The 21991-nt window shown below is 35.4% G+C and overlaps 1 protein-coding gene across 1 annotated transcript in view; it reads right to left on the bottom strand.

The window, feature by feature from the left end:
- Positions 1-135: 135 nt before the first annotated feature.
- Positions 136-21991, bottom strand: part of LOC139983225 (uncharacterized) — a 99607-nt gene continuing 77751 nt past the window's right edge. The window contains exons 14-18 of the mRNA XM_071996630.1: positions 6364-6428; positions 6123-6167; positions 5663-5686; positions 2954-2970; positions 136-1848 (exon numbers count right to left, since the gene is read on the bottom strand). Of these exons, the coding sequence (XP_071852731.1) occupies positions 1791-1848; positions 2954-2970; positions 5663-5686; positions 6123-6167; positions 6364-6428 (209 nt within the window). The 3' untranslated portion in view covers positions 136-1790. The remainder of the gene's footprint in view (positions 1849-2953; positions 2971-5662; positions 5687-6122; positions 6168-6363; positions 6429-21991) is intronic.

Below are 21991 nucleotides of genomic sequence, written 5' to 3'. Positions count from 1 at the left end.
ACTACCCGACAAGCCATGTAAATTTTTTAGTACGCTTCCTTTCAGAATTTTTGTTCTTATCTCCTTCTATGTTATATGTTAACTTATGTTGTGATAGAACAAAACTATATGAAAAAAAGAAAAGAAAATGTAAGCTTGTTTTTAACACATTCAGCCATCGTTGTTTACCATCTTTTTTACGAAATAAAGAATATTTACAATCATACAAAAGATAAGAGAGATCCATCTATCCATGTTAAGATCATTGTGATATTGTCTTTACAAGGATTTCAAACTTTGACCTATTTTAACTTGAAAGACATTTGACCCTTACCAGTGATCTACATAATATATCTGACGTCCCCACTTCTTGTGTTCCAGTTCTTGTACAACCTGTACTCACTATAGGGAATCAACAACCTAGGCGTACCGAGTATGATATTTAATCAAGCTCTTTCTCTTTCTCTCTTACATGCCATCATAATCGCAAAGATTCCTTCGTTTCCGGTGTAGAATCAAATCACAGAGCCGGTCGGATTAGTAATTTTCTGCCGTGTTTCGTTTGACAACGTTATGCAATTTACAGCATTGCACACCGTATCGTAACATGTTTGCCATTATTGAATTCGAATGATCAGCAAGGTTCTTGCACTAATGCAAACCTGCCTATTAAGTACAAATCTTTAATTTGACAGTTTTTTATACATGTCTCAATAGGGTTATTACTATAAGGCTAAACAAGTTGGATCCACATACCAAGAGTGCAGTTCAAAAGAGATGTATTTTATAAGTTATCGTGTTGACAAAGGTTTCGACTTCGACCTCTGTTGATCTTAAATGACCATTGAACGTGTACTCATCAAGTTGGATCTACATACCGAGTATGATTGTATAATAATAAGTAATATTTATATAGCGCATAATCAGCAAAGCTGCTCAAAGCGCGTTACAAGCGTAAAACCTAAAAACAAATAGTAACAAAAACCTAAAAATTAAATACATATAACCAATAAGGCACAAAATGTAAAAGCCTAAAGCAACAATATACAAAACACTCGTACTAAACGATAATAATGAAAGTCCTAAACACATATAGTCCAAAACAAATTCAGAAATATGTAAATAATAAAATAGTTTTTAACAAAGAATACACAAAAGATTGAAGAATAGTCAGTAATTAAATATAAATAAGTATGAGAAACTATAGTACATTAAAAAAAAATATTGCAAAAGCATAATACAGATAGTAATAAACACCCAATACTAAACGATAAAAAATAGAACCCTAAACGTAGTAATAAAAAATCTTAAACAAAATGCTAAGAATTAAGTAAATAGTTCCAAACGTAGTTTGCATATTGTAAATTGAAACACAGACAATTCGTATGAGGTGTTATACACACACTCCGTCACCTTCGCGTAGATTCACATAGGTCCTTAAACCAGGTTTTTATTTCAAACTTTGACCTTTGGTGACCCAAAATAACATTTTACCTCCTCAGAAAATGATAGGCACCTTCTACTTAATGTGATACATCCACATGCAAAGTATGAGATCTGTTAGAGATTCCCCTCTTGAGATATTGTGTTTATTATGATTACACATTTTGAGCTCCAGTGACCCCAAATGACCTTCAACATTCTCAAAACCAATAGCCTCTTTGTACTATATGGTGTATTAAATTTATTGAAGATTTCTTTCGTTTTTACGAGCATAGCTGCATTCTTCCTGATATTTCTTAGTCCTATCTGTTAAAACGATTTATGATTCAGCTGCATCATGTGGACTTCGTCCTCCTGCCTTTCAAATTTCAAGCTTTCACATCGGATGGAGATTGTTCATAATCCGAGTCTTCCAAAAGCTTTGCTCTAATAAAATGAAATTTTCAAATATGTGAATAAATACGACCATAGTAAATGCATGCTATATTGCTATAACACGCATTAAAACATTGTATCATCTCTCAATGATTAGCAATTACTCTAAACACTATACATTAGCTTAGTGAATGTGCACAAAGAACGACATTTGTGGTGCAGTTTCCTGATCGTAAATAAATGACGACAATGTACTGTATAGCTTACTGATTGTACACAGACGACAATTGTATTGTAGCTAACTGATTGTACACACATAACGTCATTAGTACTGTATAGCTTACTGATTGTACACAGACGACAATTGTATTGTAGCTAACTGATTGTACACACATAACGTCATTAGTACTGTTTAGCTTACTGATTGTACACAGACGACAATTGTATTGTAGCTAAGTGATTGTACACAAATAACGACATTAGTACTGTATAGCTTACTGACTGTACACAGACGACAATTGTATTGTAGCTAACTGATTGTACACACATAACGACATTGGAATGTAAAGCTTACTGATTGTACACAGACGACAATTGTATTGTAGCTACCTGATTCAACACAACAGACGCCATTAGTACTGTATAGCTTACTGATTGTACACAGACGACAATTGTATTGTAGCTAACTGATTGTACACACATAACGACATTAGTACTGTATAGCTTACTGACTGTACACAGACGACAATTGTATTGTAGCTCACTGATTGTACACAAATAACGACATTAGTACTGTATAGCTTACTGATTGTACACAGACGACAATTGTATTTTAGCTAACTGATTGTACACACATAACGTCATTAGTACTGTTTAGCTTACTGATTGTACACAGACGACAATTGTATTGTAGCTAACTGATTGTACACAAATAACGACATTAGTACTGTATAGCTTACTGACTGTACACAGACGACAATTGTATTGTAGCTAATTGTTTGTGAACAGATGACGACAGTTGTATTGAGGTATACTTGTAGTTGTTAGAAATTGTTAACAACACATAATATATGATGTTGTGACCTCTGAATCTATATAGAACATGGTTTATCAGTTCGGATAAGGTACATAATTGAACCGCAGTTTAAAGACTTACCCTTCCGTTTGGTCGGTCTGAAAGCAACAAATGGGTAAGAATATTATTACAAACAACATTAAATATGGAATATCATCAACATGAACAAAGACACTTAGCTCGGTCCATGTAGCAAAACACAACATTATAAACATTGAAACCGTGCGTAACGATCTGATTTGAGTTATTCTATAATTCACATTGCATTTAAAGTCAACACATACAATGAATTATAAAATGATCTAACTTTAATGTCTTTCAGCTTAACAATGTTGTAATCGCGTGAGTTTAGGATCGGTGTTCTACCATGTTATCATATAAAATTCACCATGGTAACCACACTACCTTGTTGTGAACACATCTACCATTTAAAGTCATAACCGCGGTGGCGGCATCAAGGGGGCGGGGATGGCATGAGGGTTGGGGAGGGCAATGAAGGCATCCCCAATCATGTTTGCACCCAGGCCTCAGTCGGCTCCCCTCCCGTCTACGTTTATAGTTAATACAAATCAGTTGTTAAGGTCATAATTTGTAACCACCCCCACCCCACCCTCCCACACACACTATTTGTTTGTACTACGACTTTCTGGAAATTAGGATTGATACAGCATTTATTTATATGTACATATAATTTGTGAATCCCTCCAACATTAAGAATAATTTCTGCCAATATTTCCAACACAATTTATTCTACAGATTGAAAGAGAATTCACTCATTGATCAGACTGTCTAGACATATCAGAGGATTTATATCACTCTTTTCAATGAGCAACGTCGTTCCTCTCTAACTCTAAAACCTGTATGTGGTTCAACTCCTTGATCAGGAAATGCGGATGTGTTATTTCTGAGACAAAGGTTTCCTAACACATCTTATATAGTCTACACCAATCGAGAATCCTAATTAATATTACAGTTGTGTAGGCAATGCTTCATAGTGTATATATTCTAGTACTTAATTCTTCCAATTGCCTTTCTTTCTATAAAGTTACCTCTGACTCCTGTGATCTTACATCACTAACCATGTAGTAATGCATTTTAAGGTTCGTGTCACTCTGTGTTAAACACCAGTATATATTCCTTAGCAGCAAGTTTTTCCTACGCATAGCAAATACATAGCAGGTATTAATTGCTTGTCTACATAGCAATTTACATCTTAAGCAACTTTACTACACAAAGTTATACCTAAAAATACTGGTTGCGGTAACAAATTAAGTTGTTGCAATTTGTACAGGTAATGTAATGGAATCACGTGTCATAGAATACAACCAGTTAAGGCATAAAATTAAGTTTACTACCTCTTACGCGTGAGTCCAAGAAGGGTGGATCCCATTTTAGAACGGGGCACTATGACCGAGATTTCTCGATGTTTTGCCTTTGTGAAGTCAAAGGCAAACTTAACAGCAACGGACAGTGAGGTACGTATAGGGGCGCTATGAAAAGGACGGGCAGTTGGATGGGAGGGGAGAATCATAACCAGTTGCCAGTTTGGGTATCGTTGCTACACTAAGTTTACTTTTGTTGATGCTTCGTTAGGCCACTTCAGATGGTATACTTCAATATTTTATCTTAAAATTGTGACTGCTTCACCCCCTTAACTTCGCTTTTGTTTATATCATTTCAGCTTTTTTCTCGGAAGTCTAAGTTGTAATACCCAACATTTCTGTCTTTCGTCTCAAAATGACGATCTCATCGAATTTTTTTATTTCTCACCAAAGTTATATTTCAAAATTTCGACAATTTTATATCAAACTTCTATATTCTCAAACTTCTGACTGTTTTTTTTTCTGCAAATTTAAACGACTTTACTTCAAACTTTCAAACATTTCCTCAAAATTACGTCCTTGAATCTTAAAACGTCGACTTTAAAGTATGACATTTGATTATATTTAATATCATCTATCTCCTCCAATATTATGATTACATATTTCGACTCATTCCAACTAACTTCGACGGCTGGTGTAACAAGCAAATAATCACACGACGATTTGGTAGGGTTTTAAGTTAACGTACAGGCTGGTATTAAGTATGACAGGGTGGAAACTAAGTATGGTAGTGTAGGCATGTCCGGTAACGAAAGGTATTCATAGAAATTTTGAATAAATGATCTATTATCAAGTATGCATTTGTAACAAAAAGAGATCATTCGACGATAATTTTTAATGATTTAATTATTTTTAATTAAGCCGGTTTTAAAACAGGCATTTATTTTACGGCAGTACCGATGTGTGATGAAGCTATGCTCGTTGTGAAAATATAAACCTGATCAAGTATTGACTGGTTAAAGCCAAATTGTTTTTAGTTTCTGAAGATTATTTTTGCTCGATAATATTTTTGCAAAACCGTCTTTTAGCAGGGCTAAGAGGGGGGGGGGGGGCTAACGCCCGCCAGACCAGCCCACCAGTCAACTGCCATCCCTGGAGTCTTTTGAGATCACATCAATTTGTGGAAAGGAAAAACGAGAGAGCGGCAGAAGTGTAGTGATTTATACACTAAAAACCCATATCTCGTCCAACCCAATTATGGATCACATAATTGAATAGAAGAAAGTGGCACACACATTTCCTTACATTTAGTCTGACGTACAATCTTTTCTTTGATGTTTTTACCAAGTTTACCACAACATCTATAGAATCATGCCTGTTTGTAGAATCATGTGATAAATTAATCTGATGAAAGTTACATGCATGATTTCCACTTATAATAGGATAATAAATCTACCTTTTTACTTACCATTTCTTCATTTGCCTTCTCTACCTGTAATACAAGTGGAAGACATGAAGTTCAATATTATCACCCAAATACACAGATCATGCAAACCTAGCACAAAGAGAAAACGTGCATGATTTTTTTCTCCTGAAATTTGAAATGAACTTACTTCTGTGTATTTATTTACTTTTTACAGTTCGTATCTTGTGAAGAAGCTAATTGTACAGTATCTGTTAGCCAACGGCAATCACACGAACGTTTAATACAGAACTTAAACGTTATGTCTTTATATAGCTGTTCTGTCTAATATATCTTCTGAAAAGCCGTGATGCAACCGCCCTCCCCTTTTCCAGATGTAAAACATGATTGGGCAAAACTTGTAAAATGTGAGAGTCGTTGAATGGAATCTAGTGTTGTTGACTTCTACTGTTCACATTCTTGTTTGCACTGGGTTGAAAGATATTATTAAGTAATGTTTACTTACGATCTTTTCATATTCATCATATTTCAGACGACGTGGTCCAAAACTCTGTGTGAATAAACAAATAACTCATGATTAGTCCATATTATTTAGCTTGATCTGTATGCAAGAACACCTTCGTAAGAACATGAAGGGTGTTGTTAAGGTGAAACCCAATGTAATTTGACCATATTATTTTCTTGTACTATGTAAAAGTGTGTTTAAAAATGATATCTTCATATAACATAATGTTACCAGGACATACCTCCCACTGTTCATTTTCGTAACTCATTGTCAGTACTGCGGATATAACACCAGTTTGCCACTCGACTGAAAGAGACCGTAAAAGAGTTTCTTTAGTCTGTATCTAAGAAAACTTGAACATGTCAAACATTTAGTAAAAGATCGTTTTGTCTATACTGTATTCGGACTCCTTTAGTACCCCCTAAATTTACTGGCGTCCTGTTCACAACTCATATTTGTTAAAACTCCCTTTCACATGGGACTGTGCATGTCGTCAACTGTAGGTGTACTGCCTATATGCTAACAATAGGAAGAGAACAAGCCAAGGAAGATGCATTGATCTTTGGAGAACCTAGTTTTTAAATTTGTTAATAATTTGATATCTATCCGAGTTGCACCCAGGTTTACATAACAATCCAAGCTTATTTTAAAAGTACTACTAGAGCTTGAAATAAACAAAAATTTAACCCATAACTAGGTGCTGAAAAATATATGACGAAAATATCTACTGAACAAAAATGAAAGCAATTTGCTTGGTTGCGACCCTTTAGGATTAAACAATGGTCTGGGACTGTGTTTTTTTCAGTCATGAGGTCAATAGAAATGTTAATATAATCTGTTAAACTGATTGTTAATCTCAACTGACTCGCTCCTCTACCAGTCGTTAAATAAGTGGCTTTTAGGAATTTAGATAAAGTCGTGAACAAATCTCCATTTTTCTCGAAGCTGTTGAACACAGGATATTGATAAACGCATTAGTCGTTGTTCTTAATCGTGTAGTACCAATCATTTACACAACTATATTTCACCTCATCGACAGTTACTTGTAAAGATCAATTTATTTGTAAAGATTAATTTCCTAAACTGCATTCTTACCGCGTGGCTTCTTGTGCTCAACTTGTTCTCAAAGTCATACGGCAGCAGAATGAGTTCAATCCTGTGAGAAGTAATGGTAGTAGTTCGTCAGTGTGTTGTAATTAGATACACTAAAAGGGTCCATTAATCTTATTATTAGGTCCCCACAGAAGTTTTTCAAGTATTCTTGTCTTTAATATCATTTTTTGTTTCCATTTCACATCTGATTCAGCCTGCTCAAACGAAGGAGCACACCACCGTATTTCTTTGGTAGATAAATCAATCAATTCGCTAAATATATATCTTATGTGTAAGTAAGCACGATATGGTGCGACATGTTGCTGAAACGTCTTCACATATAGATATACTCTAGCAGGAATTATTTCAATAAGTTGGTAAATTAAATAAATGTAATTCTTTCTCAGACATCCTGAATAATAGTCGACAGTTCATTATAACTATGCTTACTTTATCTTGGTTGGTTTACGTCCGTGACAGGCATATTTCAGGATATTTATCCATTCGGTAATGTCCAATTGCTGCCATTTCTTGTTTACAATTTCCAAGTTTTTCAAAGTGTTAAGCGGAGGTAAAACTGCTCCAGAGCTTAGATTAATAGCTTCACCGTTATCTTCAACTGACTTGAAGCTGTCTTGCAGTTTAATCCATTCAATGTCAACCTATTCAAGAAATTAACTACATAATGACTTTGAGAATCATGAATGAGGAACTTCAAAAAATTATCAGCATTAGTTATCACGATGGATTACAAAGTAATTCAAGGATTGACCAACAGGAACATAGTTTACATTTGCTATATAAATCTAAGGTGTGTCTTATCGTGTAAAATAAATCCTAACATGAAATCTGAGAATTGCAACATGACAGTTGTCTCAAATTAGCTAAGTTAATTTATATTTATGATATTGATATTAAGATGCCTGGTGTTCTTGGCTCGATGGTTCTATTTAATTAAGTAATGCCTGTAGGTTTAGTTTTAGATAAGTAAGCCCCAAACATGTTGTGGATCGGGAAGTAACAGGTTTATTGGCAATGGAGATGAACGGTAACCAAAGGAAAATGGCTCACCTCTGTGCCACAAGAAAAGTTTTCTTTTATTTAACACATTTGTTTTACATCTTATTCACATCTTAACCGACTTAAACTTTAGCATTTGAATGTTACAAATTATTATTCACAAATATGCAACAAATTGACATATTTCATGATAGTTATTCAACATCACGTGTGCGTTTACGAAGTCCATTATTTTACCCAATGTATCGAAACATCATGAATTAAGACGCATGTTAAAACGGTTAACATATTGGACAATCACTTGTTAGGTGTACACATGAACCTAGTGTATAGTGTGGCTAATGTTTTATTTTGAAATCATAACAAGATAAAATGAAATAATGAATGTAACTCTCTACGTATCGGTCACCTTTATTCTCAATGCCTCGTATTTCAGATCCTTCCATCACCTATCATGGTTTGAAAAAAGAACATCAAGCCTAGACACATCATTTCTATATTGCTTTTTCACACTGAATCGAAAGTAAGGTAATTAATCAGTAATTCTTTTAAAATGTTGTTTACCTGTTCATCGGATGCTTCCTTCAACCTCTCCACTATCCCATCATGTGTATCTCGAGTTTCGTCTTTTGAAATTAGAACTTTCTTACACCACTCTTTAAAATGAAAGAATAACCAGAATGCGAAAATGCGTAGTGGTTTCGATGATGTTACATTCAGCTATTTTCTGCATGAATCTGATGTAATGACGTATAGTGAGGATGTACAACATACTTGATATTAGTAATACAGTGAAAAGTAGTGTGATGTGACAAACAATACATTCACAATGACACAGGCTGTACTGAAATGACCATTGACCTAAACAGCAATCTTCTTGTACTGAATGTAATAGATACATCAACATACTAAATATGACATCAGTCCTTGTTGAAATATTGTGTAAAATGTGGGTTCACAATCTGACCCTGGTGAACTCAAACGACCATTGACCTCCGCCCACAACATGAAGGCTTATTGTACTCAATGTGGTACGATTACCAAATATGCGATCTGTCCAAGCTTCCCTTACGATATTATGTTTAGGAAGATTTGTTAGTGTGGAAAGACAGGTAAGAGGGTAGTGAAGTCAATGTTTGGCATTTGCTGACTTCAAATGACCTTTGACCTCCACCAATAGCCATAATAGGCTCCTTAAATTTACTATGGTACATCTACAAACCAAGTATGAGATCTGTCCTTTCTTGCAATATCATGTTACAAGGTTGTCACGATTTGACCTGTTGTCCCCAAATGACCTTTGACCTACACCAAAAACAATAGGCTTCACGTACTCAATGTGGTACATCTACAAATCAAACATGAAGTTGGTCCAGCTTCCCGTCTTGAGATATCCTGTTTACAAGCTGGGCATCACAAATGCATACATACGCATAAATACACACATACGCCATCATGAATGCAAAGGTTACGATATTTATCGAAACCAAAAATCGATTAATGAGTAGCAACATTATACTCGTATTCTATTTCATTCTGGGTAACTTTAAATTAAACTTATATGCAGGTGCAGTACAGAAAAACTTGTGAATCCATACTGAGAAAGCATCGCTTCTTACATCAAAATTAAATACACAGTAATTGAAAGTTGTAAATAATCTATGAATTAATCAACTCAATATAGATAGCTTAGATACCTGTTAATTCTTCTTTTGTCACCTTTATCGTAGAATTGAGTAGTTCCTGTTGTGTTTTATCCAGTAGTTGTCTGGAACTACGCTCTACTGCAGATAAGATATAAACTGTATTACTTATCTGAGTAATGCAAGCTGTAGTTCTAACAGCGAAAATAAAAGTATTAATACTTAAAGACACAAGCTTCAAACGGCATACGTTAGGTAAGATAATATATAGTTATGTACATAACTTGACGCCTAAGATCTGTGGGATGTGAGTCATTCGTTTTCACGGAAACTGCATTGACAACTTGAACTCTGATCTAAAGAAATGACGTGTACCACTCTTTATGTGAATGTAATGATGCATAAATATACAAAGTGATAATATCATTGTTATAGTGCTGATGATAGGAATACAGCCAAAGCATGACTTGTTCTCAGTCGGTGAGACTTAAAATACTTGGTAAACGGATCTGCTCTGTTAACTGCATAGTTTTATGTCAGCATGTTCATGTATAGTAAAGTTTAAATAGCACAATTTATTTAATCTATTCAATATATCTAATATTTCTAATTTCTCTATATTTGTCTAATTTCTCTTATCTAAGTAACTTATCAAATCTATCCGATCTATCCAATTTATCTGATCTATTTCATCTATCTGATCTATTTCATCTATTTTATATAGTGCATCTATTTAATCTGTGTAAAAGGAAGTTTGCCTGACGTTTCGATCCTAGCAGGATCTTCTTCAAAGGCTAAATGAAAAGTTACAGTAACAGAAGGGACAAAAAAAAAACGCACAGAATACAGACAGGTTAAAGAACATGGTGAACATCTATTTAATCTGTTTAATTTGTTTAATCTATTTAATCTGTTTCATATATTTCATCTATTAATTCTATTTATTTTATTTTATCAATTTAACCTGTTTAATATGTTTAATCTAATTAATCAATTCATATGTTTAAATTTGTTTAGTCTGTTTAATCTGTTTCATCTTATTCCATCTATATCAACTTAATAACGTACATCGTTGGCTAAAGTCTGACATTGGACGGTGTGTTTCAAAGAATACGTTATGATGACATGTTGGCTGGTCAATAGCTTTAACAAATCCATGATAGGTACCAAATATCTAATTACATACTGTTATCAAGTTATGTTCATCCAATGATTTCAATCTTATTAAAGTTTCTTAGCCTATTCATATTTTCTCCCTATACAATAATTCCGGAAGTGAAAAATCACCCGATTGTAACAAGAATAATGCCCTGGTAATTTACATTAGTGAATTGCTATAACTGCTATATTGCCATATAGTGTTATGAAGTGTGGATAGTGACGAACACGTTTAATCAGCATAAATAGGTTAGAGTATTCACATTTTGATCAGAACAATATCAAACTAATTTGAAATCTATTTGTTCTTGTAACAGTTTGCTTTCGCCAAGATCTCTAATAACATTATTGATCCGTTTGGCTTACATCATTATATTTATGTGGTTTTAGTCTGATTGTGGTTATCATCACCAAGGCAACACCGCAAACTGCTTTAAGTTTTAGTGAAACAATGAACTACAGTGCTTCGTCAAAAATACAGTTAATTGAAACACGACAAAAAAAGCACTAGAAAAGCAGGAGTTAACCAGGTTGTAGATAAGATTCCTCACACATAGTAGAACAGGAATCACAAGAGAGCATGTCAAGAATTCTATGCCAGGAATGGTTGAGAAGTAATAAAGGGCATCTGGATGAGGCTTAACAAAAATTGTACGGTGATGTAATCTGCATGGGGTGCCCTATTATTGCAATGGAAGACCCCCATCCCACACCTCATGCTACAAGTTGGAGCTAACACAATGTCATATCAATACTGGGAACAGGGAACATCCATTGGTGGGGCAAGGAAAGGCTGAACCAGATATCTAGGTGTCACAGATTATAATGGCTTCGAAGTATTTTAAGTATAAATCCATTAAGCAGAGGTTCATAATAGGGGAAAATGATTTCACCATCTAGAGTTATCTAAGTCAGCGTCGACAACACTATGAAGAAACCTGAACAGAATCAATTAAACAGAAGTCTATTAGATACTTCAGATTAAGATTGATATTTGTGATATATCAATAAATTACCTTTAAGTCGTCGGCGGAACACGATCAGAAGTACGACGATGCAACTCATCAGCACAAATAACACAACAACAACAATCCAACCAGTTCGTTGTTCCTCCTCTGAAATGCCAAGAGAACATGAACATCAACACTTCCCGATACATATTGACATCATCTCCAGATAAAAAATCAACACAGCTATATTAAATAGGTTGATAGTAGCCCAAACATGCATGAAAATGATATACAACGGCATGTCAAATAGGTATCAAGAACTTTACACCGCATACAAATAGCTGATAGTTTTTAAAATATTTCACTATATTAGCAACGCTTCTTTTTTCAATTCCAAATCAGAAAAACAAAATCATTCGATCATTTTAGGTTTACTAACTGTCACACCAAATATTATGTAACCTGCACATAAACATATATATTGGGAAGTTCTTGCATTTAATTAAGTTCTTACCCTGAAAAATTACATCCTGAAAAGTTACATCAGTTGTTGTAAATTTGGTTGCAACACCGTCAGTGCTATAAACACACGTGTACGTGCCCAGGGTAGGATTTCCAGCCGTGTTTATGACAAGAGAGCTATTTTGCAATGTGAATCCCTCAGAGGTCATAACAACACTCATACTTTTAGTTCCAAATGCAATAATTTCTTCCGTGTGACCCACTTGTTTCCATACAAAGAATGACACATCTTCCCCGCAGTTCATAACCACTCTTTCATTAGGAGTTACAACCAGAGGTTCGCTAGATGCTTCCAGTGTCCCGCTTTCAACCAGTATCGTAGATTCAGTGTTACCTACCTCAGACACATCACTTCTCGCTGCGCAGACGAATAAACGTAATGAGAGAGAGGTTTGTAACGAAATATTTACAACAGTATAGTAAGATTGTAACTCATTGACACTGGTTGTTACAGCTTTCGACTGAGAAGAGATCTGTTCATCCCCAGTGTTAGTTCTTAACTTCCATGACAAATCATCTAATACTTCACCTACTCGTAAAACATTACAACTTAAACTGGAAGCAGCGTTTAATTTTAAAAAGCATAAAGATTTCTGGTCACATCCAGTAGCATCAATGATTGGGTACGGTTCCTGTGGTTTGTCTGAAAATTGTGAAAAGAAAGACATTTTAAGTAATATTGTCCAGCAAGAAAACATTAGGCCTACATATATATGGATACTTTTTATAAATTTAGTTGGGTTCGCAAACAACTAAAGGTCGCAGGGAAGTCGGTTTTCTTTGATAAAGATCTTTCCTACTCAATGCAGTTTACACTAAGCTGCTAATTTATTGTTATTCTTGGAGACCATACTTTGCGAATAATTTATATTTCAATAAGAAATTGAAGATGTAACTTGTCCCTTACAAATAAATTCTATTTAGATTATTTACTGAAGATAATATATTAGCAACAGTAATTACCAAATGGCATCCAGTCGTCACGTAGACACCGCATGATATTCAAACATATTCATAGCTTCAGTTTAGGGTATTAATGTGCTGCAGTGTGGTTCGACCGTTAGATATATATACTCACAATGCAGCTGGTTTCAGCGCTCGTGCTATTTCAATAATGTAACTTTTTGCACTGTTGAACCATTGTAACTCTATTAGTAAGCTACTAATCACATGAGACTATTTTATCATGTGCATGGTTGTACACCGACAGTTTCTCACTTGTTCGCACTGTTCCAGCGTTTGCATGATGACATTAAACAACATCTATATATGAAGTATGAATATGACTGAGTGAGTAGATGATTAAATGTATGGATGAATGGATTGATGAATCAATGTACACACCACCGTTTGTCAGCTTGTAAACCTTCACTTTAAAAGAGAAACAATGTATAGAACAGGATAATGACATATGAAAGGAGAATGTGAAGATCATCGAGGAATAATTACACCATGCTTTTCTTCTCAACAATCACGAACGATTTCAGAGAAGAAATAATCTTCAAATAGTAGGAGTAAAATCAGTCATTATCTCGTTTGTTCTCTCATTGGAGGATGACTTGACGTTGAATGATTTGCAGGAGCAAGAAAATGTTCAGTAAAATGTCGGATTATTGGTCAGGGTCTTTGGAAATTCAAGCTTATTTCCAATGCGTTCATTACTGAAAAACTTAACAGTTCTCTTAAATGGGAAAATACTGAACAATTAGATAATGACTCCGCCTGCTCAAGAAATATTTATAGATCACTGCTTTCTCGTGGTTACTCATGCTACTTCAATCAACTGTTTTAGATAAATGAAATTTCGACACGCTCGTAGCAATGTTTTATCGTCTCAATAAAGGATACTGCTTTTCATTCTTTCTGTGGAAAATTTGAGGAGACATAAGAACATGCTCTGACGGGTTGAGAAATCACTTCTAATTTCTTGTAAGGTGTCAAAACTATTATTTTTGCCAGATTTGTTTCAATATTTAATAAGATCTTTGTTATTGGGTTATTGTCTTATGCAGCAATATCCTTATTTATAACTACCTTATTTTCAAGAGGAAACATTTTTTTCTTCGTAAGAAAATCGCTGAAGAGCGACCACCTGTTAATGGCTATATGCGCAAAGTAGAAAGTTTTTGTTAAAAAGTAGAAAGCAATATATGACTCCAAGAAAGGCTCATATAAAGTATCAGGAATTAAGACGTTCCTTTTATTATTGTAAAATGTTATATCAAGGATAATTTGAATATTTCTGTGTTTGCAAGTTTTCCTCTCTATGAAAGCCTAAAGATAATGTATTGTCTGCTTCTTTGTTATATTTGTAAATACACCCACCACAATAAATTGATGCAATTGAACTAATGAATGTTTTAATCAAAACAATCGACTTACCATAGACAACTACATGAACATCTTCAAAGATAGGATCTTCATCTATAGTGCCAATGTCGTTACTCTGAAAACATGATTATGTTTGGTGGAAACGTTGGTGATTATAAGAGATCCATTGGGGTGAACTAGGTATTCTCTGGACTTATACCCAGGCCCAGATATTCTACCTTCTGTGAGGGATATAAATGGTCGATCAGTGCTAATCACATTGGTTGAATTAAACCAAACTGCTCCATATAAATCACCAGGATAGTTGCAGGATATTATACCTTTCTTTCCCAATTGCAGATATTGCGGAGTCTGGCACTTATCTGATGAGACAACCGTGCCTGTAATTGAAAAAAAAGACGTTTACCTTGTTTCATATCAAGTGAAAGTTGTAGTATATTTTTCCCTCAGACCAAGTTCCATTCTCCAGTCCAAAATGTATAAATTGTTAAGTCTAAGGAACATAGAACCATCATATGAAATTGTAATGAATTTTGCCTTGCATTCAACTACAATTTAAAAATACCATTCAATTGACATCCTACCCCAAACAGAATAGCATCCTCCACATTGCATTTCCATCAGTTTGCCAGACACATTCACCACATTTACAAAGGTCACCAACCCCAACCCTTACCTGACAATTCATCCCTCCCAATGCTGGGCGTATGCATGTGATGTGATTGAGTAAGTACTTCTCCAGACATAGGAAGTCTTAATACCGAAATGCAGGTCTTTCATTTCACTTCTTGTATCGTTATGTGAATATGTAACCCTTCCTTCTCAATTACATATATAACCCACCGCTGCCCCCCCCCCCCCACTCTCCGAGATAAATCCGGTACCCGGTACTGGATCTTACCACTTAAAATGCACCGAAGGATAGCAGGGATCACAAAAAGGTTTGTTGTAGACATCTGAAGAAGAAAAAAAAAGACATTTAATTGAACTCCTGACGTAAATTGAACGTGGGACATCACTAAAGAATGGAAATCAGGCCTGGTATTCAGAATGGCTCTCCATAGACCTGTGGGCACGGATTGCTGTGGAATAGTATAAGATGATTTCCAATCTATAATCTACGGATGAGATTACTGTGGGTTTTTATGACAAAAATTAATGATAAAACAAACCCATTTATTTTATACTTGCTATGTAACGCTACAGAGACATACACCTTAATAGGACATATTGATGGACATGCAGATGTGGAGAACAGAGACAGGCATTAGACTCAGAGATGATGGCGGAGAAGGGGGGATCCTTCGATTGTTGGGCTAGGGGATTGAACCCTTAACTCCATACGTTAGGTCTAAAGGCAATGTAGTGCTTTACAATACTTTTGACTTTTTTCTTGGAGTGTCTTGTTCCCGGAGGAGGGGTCTATTAAAAAAATTTCCCGCCTAAACATTTCCCCCCGATGGACTATGGGGTTTGGGTGCTACGCTCTCCCACCCCCACCCACCTTCCAGTCTTGTCACACACCAACGATAGTGCCACCGTCGCTTCCCACTTATAGGTCGACCATTTGTATAGTAAGTCACGAGCAAGGTAGCAAGAGAACCTTTCCTTCGATAGAATTTGAAACTTCATATCCTCCATATCACTGTAATCACTTGTTTTCGTATGTTTTTCTTTGGTGCTGTTTTTCACTAACCTCCAGTTAATTTACATGGAAATACAATAAAATCAAATAAGCAGTTGAGCCATCACTCATCAGTTAGGTTATATCCAGAAATTAATGCTCATAGAAAATGTGAGTTGCGGATTGCCACTTCTCGACGTAGATCGCCAAAGAAAAGGGTTTAAAAGCAGGATTGTAAAGTAATTAGTATATATCATATTTATCAAGGTTAAATCAATTGTTCTGACATATTGAACAGAACCATCATTGCATGCCAAATGAACAGATTGTTAAAGAAGTTAATAGTTGACCCCCTCTCCTAAAATAACATCATCCTTTTTTTTATTAAAGCACCGTGAAATTAGAATAAAAAAATAAGTTGTAATGCTTGCAAATTGTCCATTTGAAATTTTGCACAAAAATATGTTGCTGGCCAAGTGGCATTTTCTTATATTTCCTAAGCAATTGAATATCCCATTATAGGAACCGGTAGAACCTATTCCATACAAACAGTAATGCAATCTGTATGTTGTTTTAACATTGTATTGTGGAGTTCAACTTAAAAACGCCAATATATCCATTTTTTTGCATTCTTTCTTAAAAAAAAGTGCCATTGTAGATGTAAAGGGTTCTCCTATAGAATTGCTTCAGGATACTTGAGTGTTTTTAAAGGTCATTGTGACTGATTCAGTCAATATAAACACACGCTCACAATGATTTCTTGTGTTAACTGTTATATTATTAAGTCGTGTAATTCCGAAGATGGTCTATTATGCTGCGATTCAGTACGTTGAAGGGTTGTAGTAGCCAAATAATCACAAAGATAGCCATGTGAGAGCTGTGAATTTCACTTACCGGTACTTTACTCGGAAGTATAGAGTTCTTACTATAAACTAAATTTCGGGATTCTAGCTTTTTCGATGGAACATTTATAAGATTTTAAAATTGCTACGACGTGCAAAATATGTCGTTTTTAACAACCTTATAGTTAAAATGGGTCAGGTTGTAAAAAGCCGATTTTGTATTGTAGTAGAGATCTGGTGTTTGGACAATACATTCAGGAGGTATTGACAATGACCGTGAAATGTGATATGACCTTGAACAGCAATAACAGGACTCAAAAAGCCTATATAACGTCAAAAACATTACAGTGGAAATCTCAAACTCTGAGTTTTGATTGATTTGAGTGATTTACCATTATATAACTACAAACTAGGCAAAATAAACTCCAAACACGTTTGGTGAGGGTCGAGCAACAGCCATCAGTGATTTGACACGGAATGACAGAGAAATAAAACAAGCTACTTGTCCATACTAAGTCAACGGATATTCATTGATGCCCATCTTACTTAACTAGGTATAGCAACGTGTCTCTTTAGCCTAAACCCGCGCTATCATTGTATGGTAGGAGACACCATTTACAATGAAACTTGTCATTTACCAAACTTCCTATGTTGATCTCACTTTGGTTCCTTCACAAATGGGCTAACCATTGCAAGATTTCACATTAAATTCAACTCAGTTATATAATGTTCCCTCAATGTTATCCATTTAAACGGCATTTGCAATAGTTATTTATAGTGCAATAGTTGGAGTACATCCAGTTGATTCTATTATATATATATACTTTATAGGTTCATATATTAATTTGAACTTTGAGGAAGAGTTTGTGAAGCGATCGTATGCTGAATGTACGCTGATTGTATGATGTTGCTGTTGCATTGATGCTGTTGTACTCTCTATTGCGGATAAGATATAAACTGTATTACTCCTCTGAGTACTGTAAGCTGTAGTTCTAACAGCGAAAATAAAGTATTAATTATTAAAGACACAAACTTCAATGGGCATACCATACAGTGTGAATGCGTTAGATAAGAAATTATATAGTTACATGTAGTTATATACATAACTTGACTTGACGCCTGAGATCTGTGAGATATGAGTCACACGTTTTCCTGAGAACTACATGGACAACTTGAACTATGATCTAAAGAAATGACCTGCACCACTCTTTTTGTGAAGGTAATGATGCATAAATATACAAAGTGATCATCTCATTGTCATAGTGCTGATAATACGAATACAGCCAAAGTGTGACTTGTTCTCAGTCAGTGGGACTTAACATACCTTTAAAAGGCAACGGATCTGATCTTTAATTACCTATTTTATGTCAGGATGACCATGTATGTTAAAGTTCAAATAACACTTTAATCTATTTAATCCATTCAATCCATTTACGTACATCGTTGACAAAAGTCTGAATTTGAACGGTGTGTTTGAACGAATAAGTTATGCTGACTTTTTTGCTGGATATTATCATCAAGTTACATTCATCTAATGATTCAGTTTCTCAGCATATCCTTACTTTCTCCCCAGACTACTTGCGGAAAGGGAAGTCATCTGATTGTAACAAGAATATTTATCCACATTTTGATGAGAAATCTGTAGTTCTTGTAACAGTTTGCTTTCACCAAGACCTCTAAACATATTCTGGGTCCGTTGGGCTTACATCAGTACATTTATGTGGTTTTAGTCTGATTGTGGTTATTGTCACCAAGGCTACACCGCAAACTGCTCTTATTTGTAGTGAAACAAGGAAATAATGTATTGCGTTCCAAATACAATTAATTGAAACACGACGTGCACTAGAAAGTAGGTGCTAACCAGGTTTGTAGCTAGGATTACACGCACATAGTAGAGCAGGAATCACAGGAGAGCATTTCAAGAATTCTATACCAGGAAGGGTTGAGAGGTCATAAAGAGCATCTCGGAGAGGCTTAATCAAAAGTGTACGGGGGATGTCATATGTAAGAGATTCCCAATTATTGCTCTGGAAGACCCCACCCACCCCTCATGCTACAATTGGAGTTAACACAATGTTATATCAACAATGGGAACATGGAACAGTCATTGGTGGGGCAAGGAAAGGCTGAACCAGATCTCCAGGTGTCACAGATTGCAATGGCTTCGAAGTATTTCAAGTATAAATCCTTTAGCAGAGACTCATAATAGGAGAAAATGATTTCACCCTCTAGAGTTATCTAAGTCAGCGTCGACAACAGTCTTATAGAAAAAAGAAACCTGTACAGAATCAATTAAACAGAAGTAAATTAGATACTTCGGAGTAAGATTGACATTTGTGATTAATCAATAATTTACCTTTAAGTCGGCGGCGGCTGCTTCTGCGGCGGATGCGGCTGCGGATGCTGCTGCGGCGGCTGCTGCTGAGGCTGCGGTAGACCACAATCAGAAGTACGCCGATGCAACTCATCATCACAAATAACACAACAACAGCAACAACAACAACAACAACAACAACCCAACCAGTTCGTCGTTCCTCCTCTGAAATGCCAAGAGAAATAGTCAAAACATGGACATCAACAATTCCAGATACAAGTTGACATCATCTCCCGATAACAAATCAATACAGCTATAATAAATAGGTTCATAGTAGCCCAAACATGCATGTGAATGATATACAACGGTATGTCAAATAGGTATCAAGAACTTTAAACCGCATACAAAGTAAAATTACATGCGTAGCTGATAGTTTTTAAAATACGTCACTATATTAGCAACGCTTCTTTTTTCAATTCCAAATCAAAACAACAAAAGCATTCGATCACTTTAGGTTTACTAACTGTAACACCACTGTGACATATAATGTCACCTGCACATAAAGATATTTATTGGGAAGTTCTTGCATTTTACTAACTTCTTACCCTGAAAAATTACATCCTGAAAAGTTACATCAGTTGATGTAAATTTCGTTGCAACACCGTCAGTGCTATAAACACACGTGTACGTGCCCAAGGTAGGATTTCCAACCGTGTTTATGATGAGAGAGCTATCTTGCAATGTGAATCCATCAGGGGTCATAACTTCACTCATACTTTTAGTTCCAAATGCAATAATTTCTTCCGTTTGACCCACTTTTTTCCATACAAAGAATGACACATCTTCCCCGCAGTTCATAACCACTCTTTCATTAGGAGTTACATGCAGAGGTTCGCTAGATGCTTCCAGTGTCCCGCTTTCAACCAGTATCGTAGATTCATTGTTACCTACCTCAGACACATTGCTTCTCGCTACGCAGACGAATAAACGTAATGAGAGAGAGGTTTGTAACGAAATATCTACAACAGAATGGTAAGATTGTAATTCATTGACACTGGTTGTTACATCTTTCGACTGAGAAGAGATCTGTCCATCCCCAGTGTTAGTTCTTAACTTCCACGACAAATCATCTAATACTTCACCTACTCGTAAAACATTACAACTTAAACTGGAGGCAGCGTTTAATTCTAAAAAGCATAATGATTTTTGGTCACATCCAGTAGCATCAATGGTTGGGTACGGTTCACGTGGTTTGTCTGCAAATTGTGGAAAGAAAGACATATTAAGTAATATTGTCCAACCAGAAAACATTAGGCCTATATATATATGGATACTTTTTATAAATTTAGTTGGGTTCACAAACAACTAAAAGTCGCAAAGAAGTCGGTCTTCTTTGTTAAAGATCTTTCCTACTCAATGCAGTTCACACTAAGCTGCTAATTTATTGTTCATCTTGGAGATCATACTTTGCGAATAATTTATATTTCAATAAGAAATTGACACTGTAGCTTGTCCCTTACAAATAAATTCTATTTAGATTATTTACTGAGGCATATATATTAGCAACTGTAATTACCAAATGACATCCAGTCGTCACGTAGACACCGCATGATATTCAAACATATTAATAGCTTCATTTTAGGGCATTAATGTGCTGCAGTGTGGTTCGACCGTTAGCTATATTCTCACAATGCAGCTGGCTTCAGCGCAAGTGCTATTTCAATAATGTAACTTTTTACACTGTTGAACCATTGTAACTCTATTAGTAGGCTACTAATCACGTGAGACTACTTTATCATGTGCATGGTTGTACACCGACAGTTTCTCACTTGTTTGAACTGTTTCAGCGTTTGTATGATAACATTAAACAATATCGATAACGTATGAATATGACTGAGTGAGTAGATGATCAAATGTATGGATGAATGGATTGATGAATGACAGCTTGTTAAAGTTCACGTTAAAAGAGAAACAACGTATGAACCATGGGATAATGTAATATGAAAAGAGAATGTGAAGATCATCGAGGAATAATTGGCCAAACTAAAGTCATATAGTTTACATCATGCTTTTCTTCTCAACAAGCACGAACGATTTCAGAGAAGAAATTATCTCCTAACAGTAGGCATAAAATCAGTCATTATCTCGTTTGTTCTCTTAATGGAGGATGACCTGACGATGAATGATTTGCAGGAGCAAGAGAAATGTTCAGCACAATTTCGGAGTATTGGTCAGGGTCTTTGAAAATTTAAGCTTATTTCCAATGCGTTCTCTTAAATGGGAAAATACCGAACTATTGAATTATGATTCCTCCTGCTCAAGAAATATTTATAGATCACTGCTTACTCGTAGTTAGTCGCCATGCTACTTCAA

Source organism: Apostichopus japonicus, chromosome 16 (assembly GCF_037975245.1).
Source record: "Apostichopus japonicus isolate 1M-3 chromosome 16, ASM3797524v1, whole genome shotgun sequence".
NCBI classification, from domain to species: Eukaryota; Metazoa; Echinodermata; class Holothuroidea; order Aspidochirotida; family Stichopodidae; genus Apostichopus; species Apostichopus japonicus.
The sequence above is the reverse complement of the archived record's forward strand: the minus strand, read 5'-3'. Positions and strand labels throughout refer to the sequence as shown.